General features: G+C 36.1%; 1 protein-coding gene across 1 annotated transcript in view; it reads right to left on the bottom strand.

Moving 5' to 3' along the window:
• Positions 1 to 2,621: 2,621 nt before the first annotated feature.
• Positions 2,622 to 6,000, bottom strand: part of RpL11 (ribosomal protein L11) — a 43,557-nt gene continuing 40,178 nt past the window's right edge. The window contains exons 4-5 of the mRNA XM_090386883.1: positions 5,208 to 5,450; positions 2,622 to 2,717 (exon numbers count right to left, since the gene is read on the bottom strand). Of these exons, the coding sequence (XP_090243009.1) occupies positions 2,679 to 2,717; positions 5,208 to 5,450 (282 nt within the window). The 3' untranslated portion in view covers positions 2,622 to 2,678. The remainder of the gene's footprint in view (positions 2,718 to 5,207; positions 5,451 to 6,000) is intronic.

Below are 6,000 nucleotides of genomic sequence, written 5' to 3'. Positions count from 1 at the left end.
GCCATGAAAAGGTGCGTTTCAGATCCTCCACCCAGGAATGTGACGAAATTATGGACAGCGGTTCAGCAAGCATAGATGGATATATCCGTGCAGTTTCGTGAACTAGTGGACTCAATGCCTCAGCGTTTGACTTCCCTTATCCAGGGAAAAGGTGGGCCTACCTGTTACTAGGTAGGTACCCCGTAATTTCTGTCCACTCAGTGTACTTTGCAACTATCAAGATAATAAATTTAAATCCTTTTCATCTTTATTAAACTGCATTGTTGCTTTTAGGACAATGGTTGTTGTTGGTTTTTAGGAGCATTAGCAACAAAGGCCATATTGTTCAGGGGATAATGCAGTGGTCATTCCCTGACCTTCCCGCATCCTCCGTATTTGGTGGTCACAGGCTTGAACACCTGTCTAATCAAGAAGCGTGTGCTACGCACTGCTGTTCCTGCCCACCTGGCTATGGAGGCACCTGTAATTACCATGGAAAAAATTAAGAATGCCAGGTATCTCTACTATAACTAGTAGTGCCTTGGATCTAAAACTCAAGTTTAATAATTATAATTTAATACTTTTTTATGAAAACCCCAAACATGAGGTATTAGAACCTATAGTACTTAGTACCATGCTTGGGTTGAAGGTTGAGGAGGCGAAAGAAGATATTTGTTGACATTAGACAAACTTCTGTAGACTAATTTTCAGGAAATAAGCACGAAGGTCGTTCTAGAAAACAGCAGTTGAATGAATAAATGAGGAATACGAAAAGTTGGTTCTGTCAGTTTGAAGTTGGACAGTAAATGGATGTTGGCGGCACATGTTCAGACTTTTATAGAAGCCAATTCAGAAGAAGTGCCCATGGAAGTATCTGTAGAAAAGGCATGCAGCAGAAACAGTACATCTATGAGACAGCAAGTGGACACTCTGTTAGAGATGAGTCATTGATTAACCTAACTGCCCTCTTCTGAATGGAATCTAGAAGCCTGAGAGAGGTTTTGGGGGCACCACACCAGATGTGGGAACAATATTCCATGATAGGGTGGATTTGCAATTTGTACAGTGAACAGCAGTTTGGAAGCAAAGTAACACCAAGTTTTTAGATGCAGAGGAAGCAATATTTGTAATGTGCTTGTGTCAAGAGAGATTAGCAGTCAGGGTAATCCCCAAGAGATATATCATCTTGCCTAGAAATCGGAGTGTCACTAAAGATAAGCATAGGAGCAGAAGAATCCTTTTTGTGAGATATAAGACAGGACTGAGTTTTAGAAGGATTGAAATCAATTAAGTTGTCTTTGCCCCACTGGAGAATTACCTCACCTCGAGTTTGGCATTTAAGGAATTGGCAGTGGATATTCGAGAAGTTGAAGCTGATTGAGCAGGGCAAGGTTTCCCAAACTGGAAAGTGGAATGCAATGTGCTATCATCAGCAAAACTACGGACAGGATTTCCAGCCAATGGAAGGTCATTAATAATCAAGACGAAAAGAGTGGGGGAAAGAAATGAACCTTGGGGGACACACCAGCATTAGTGGAGAAGTTAGAAGACAGAACCATCTACCATCACTCTCTGCGAGTGATTAGAGACAAAACTTGATAACCAATTACAAAAAACAGTTGGCACTTGTCCATAAATGGGTAACATAAGCTATCTGGCTTATGCTACCCATTTATGTGGGTATCACCAGTGGATCAACACCGACACAATCCATACTGGTGATGTTGATCAGATGCAAGGTTTCTAGGTAGTTTAAGAGTTGGCAGTTAATTGATTTCTCCATTACTTTAGAAAGAGTAGAAGTAATTGCAATGGGACGATAATTGGATGGGAGGGATTTGTCACCCTTTTTTAGGAACTGGCTGGATATGAGCAAATTTTCTTGTTTGCTTAGCGTTCAGTAATGTGATTATATCCTAGTATTATTTTTATCAATATTATATGTGTGTGTGTGTATATACATATTTTTTTCTTCTTTCAGACACAAGTAACAGCAGTTTCTAAAGAGCAATATGTGAAAATCATGAGTGACCAGCTTAGTAATTAGATTACAAAATGTAAAAAGAGATTATATTTTAATATTGTTATAAGAATAAATGCCAGATTATTCCAGTTAAAAAGAAATTCATTGTAAAATAGTCACTGAATGTTTTTTGACACAAAAAAAAAAAAAAAAAAAAAAACGCCCCTCCCAATCAACCTTCCAAGTACGCCACAGGAAAGTATATCGTTATAACACATACAGATTCTTCCCGTAAATTTAAAGTCCCCTGGTTAGTCTAATACATTTAAGATATTAAACCACCATATTAATACTGAAAATGAACTATGGCTATCATATGACAGTGCAGTGTCCATAAATTACATATTCCATTACTCTATTGTTAGTTTGTTTTGCAAAGAAGAACAAAGTTCTGGGGTATGTAATTCACAAAAATTCTCCACAGCGTAATTCAGAGGATCCATACAGTTTCGGAGCATTCCTGTTCTAGAGCAGCATTTAGGCAGTCTCAGTACCGAGTTAAGTGCAATACAATATAATCATACCGGGCCTGAACTGCTTTTGGATATAATAGCTTTTCTGGAAAGGGAAAGGTTAAAAAAAAAAAAAGTACTAATAGTAACAATATAGACACAAAAAGTCATGATCAGATGGGTTTATTTTTGTTGTACAAATTGACCATATGAATGGCTACAGCTTATTTTCCACTTTTACTTGGCAAAATGATACCATCATACTGTAAAGAAAATAAGGTGTATTAGTAAGAAACTAGAGAATAACAAAAAGGAAAAGCTACAAATAAAATCAATACATAACTTTCAAAAGTATGGGAAAATTCCTGTCTTATATTTATAACTTATAATTAATTTAGGTATTGCAAAAAATCGAGGAAGGAAATTTTATTTTCATTAAGTTCAACTACATGGAGGTAAAACATTAGTAGATCCAAATTTAATCACTTTAATTTCCCCTAAAATGTGTTGTTATATATAAATTGTAATTCTGTTACGAATTTTATCGATCTTGTTTCTACATATTAATTTCTACAATAAATTTAAATATTATGATTTAAATTTCTTGCCATTTGTTTGGATAAAATTATTTATTTTGCTTTTTTTAAAAATATTTTTACAAGATATCTAAAGGCATAAGAGTAGTGTTGTATACCTCTCAGCATCACTAAATTCAAGAACTGATCCTATTGGCTTAAACTACGCATTACCTTGATAGCCACATCACTAGGATTACAGATACATTTTGAACCTGCCTAACCATGTTTTTAAATCATGAAAATAAAATAACGCAAACAGTTCACACGATCATTTCAAATATCTATTGTCAAGCATCTGTCAATAACCTTTCCTTCATAATATAAGGTGGGTTGAAAAGGTTCTAGCCTAATGTTATTTCACAAAAATCTTTTTAACAAAGGTTTTTGTGAAAGACAATACTGCCAACCTGTGCTGTGACTCTTGTGTGGTTACAGAAAATTTCAGTTTGTAATTATATTGTTCTCTTTTACAGACAGTGTTAAAACATAGAAGGTGAATAAAGACAGTGACTGTTGAGAGAATCAAGCACTGTGCAGTCACCGAATATCTTTATTTAAAAGAATGCTGCTAAAAGATCATGAAGACATGCAGCAAACATTAAAAGCACCCAGCAAATGTGGATGGCATTCATGACCACAGAATAACAATGAAGCACAGAGACAACACTTACGTTTTCCACAAGCAAACTCATGATAATGTGGAGAATGTTTTTGGAAAGGTTTCTTCAAGGCTGGTGCATAAAACACTGAATGCAGATCAGATGTGGGAAAGAGTGTGATATGTCATGAGATTGTGCAGCATTTTAAAGCTTCAAATGGTACACAGGTGTACCATTTCAACCCAGAAACAAAAGAACACCCAAAACAGTGGAAGCATCCCTCTTCTCTCCTGCCTAAAATGTTTTGAGTGCAGAAGTTGACTGGGAAAGCCAAGGCATCTGTCTTCTGGAATGCAGGAGTGATCGTCATTGATTTCCGGGAACGAGATCCTGTTATCAATGCCGAGTATCATCCTGAACTACTGAGACATTTTTGTAAGGAATTGAAACTTGAGACGCATGGGAAATTGGCCAAAGGAGTAATTGTGCATCACGACAATGCACCAGTCCAGTGTTTCCCCCGTACAACCTAGGCAACACTAAATGTGGGTTCAAGCCGTCACTGCATCCACTCTACTCATCAGATTTGGTTCTATCAGACTTTTTTATTTCCAGATCTCAAAAAGGACTTGAATGGACAGAAATCTGACAGCGACAATGCTATGATGGATGCAGCCAACAACTGGTCTGAGTCAAAATCTTCTGACTGTGTTGACTTAAGGAAGGAGAGGAGGGGGGGGGGAACTATGTTGAAATATATTTCCAAGTCTCCAGCATTCCTTTACGAGAGGCTAGAAAATTTTCAATTTCCCCCGTACTGTATGACCAATGTATACACATTTTAAATGTCAATTCTCCAGGAGTACTTAATTTTCCTTTAAGTGGCATATGGTCAAATAAAAATGTATGAAAGTTGCTGCTGATTATTTTTATAAATGGCAAGATAAAAGCTCTATGAAGCCTTACCTACCAAACAACGGTAGGTAAGGCTTCAGTAATAGGGTGTCCTTAAGAAGAAAGACTTCGAATATGTGGGTTGCAGAGTTTGGAAACTAGACACCTTAGAGGAGATTTGATTGAGGTGTTTAAGGCTCTGAGAGGCATCAGTAAAATGAACGAGGATGAAATTTTCAAGATTATAAATGATGCTAGAATTAGGGAACATAAATTCAAGTTATGGGGGGGGGGGAATGTTTAGATTGGACTGCAGGGTTTTATTTTAGCCAGCGAGTTATAAATTACTGGAATAAGTTGCCTACATGGGTGGCAGAGGCTGACAGTTTGGGGAAATTCAAAGGTCATCTGGATAGTACCTTTGGGTGAGGGAAACGCATAGGATGATAGGTTTAATTTCCGTTTCTTTTATTCATTTTTTTTTTAAATCATTGTTTTTTATTTTATTTTATTGGCTGGCACAGCATAAGCCATTATTAATACCCTTCCATTTAAATTGTAACAGAATTTTAATATCAAATGAAAACTCAGCTAGTAAATTGTATGAATTAAAAGGATAATAAGGTTCTAGAAACAATTTAAACCTAGAAAAAAAAATTTAAGAAAAGAGAAAGAAAAACACCTTTTGCTGGAACCATTTAATGGCTTCTTCCTTGGATAATCTGTGGTTTGCTCCAATAACACCTTTCCTTCGCCTCCTGTATGCAACATTAAATCCTGGTCTCCCAAGGACTACGTAAAAGTCAAGACCATAGATACCAATAGTTGGGTCATACTTAATACCCAAATCTATATGTTCCTGAATACCAAACCCAAAGTTTCCTGTATCTGAAAAGTTGTCTTTTTTCAATTCATATTCCCGCACCTGAAAAAATAAAATAAAAACTGATTAAATAAACCTGTATGAAACTAAACCAATTAAGTTTACATTCCCAAAAATCTGTGCAGTTAATAAAGGTATACAGGAAAAGTAAGTGCAAGTCCTCAGTTTACAAATACATACTTCAGTAATCAAGGGGGGGGGAGCAAGACGACTATACAACTAAAATGAAACACTTAACTTTATTTTCACTTTAACTTTTTTTGTCTTAAAATGTGTAGAGATACAGAACCATACATTGAATTTGCTTTCTTTCTGGTTACTGATTCCATCAGGATCCGCTAATAACTGGATTTCAATTTTACCCTTCCTTACGGCAGTCACAGAAAAGCTATGGAAGTACCACACCCAAACATACATGTGTAGTTGTGCAATTAGTGTACATGTACAACAGCAGAAACAGCTTACTTTAGCATTATTATTATCCTTACATGAAATTCTCAAGCCCTTTTAGACATTTCAAAATAAATACAGATAACTGCATAGTCACTTAATGGGATAAGTTGAAACTCAAAGGAAATGTTAATGTTATAAT

Source organism: Mastigoproctus giganteus, chromosome 12 (genome assembly GCF_048544385.1).
Source record: "Mastigoproctus giganteus isolate SK-2022 chromosome 12, ASM4854438v1, whole genome shotgun sequence".
Taxonomy (NCBI): Eukaryota; Metazoa; Arthropoda; class Arachnida; order Uropygi; family Thelyphonidae; genus Mastigoproctus; species Mastigoproctus giganteus.
Note: the sequence above shows the minus strand (reverse complement) of the source record. Positions and strands in the feature narration are given on the sequence as shown.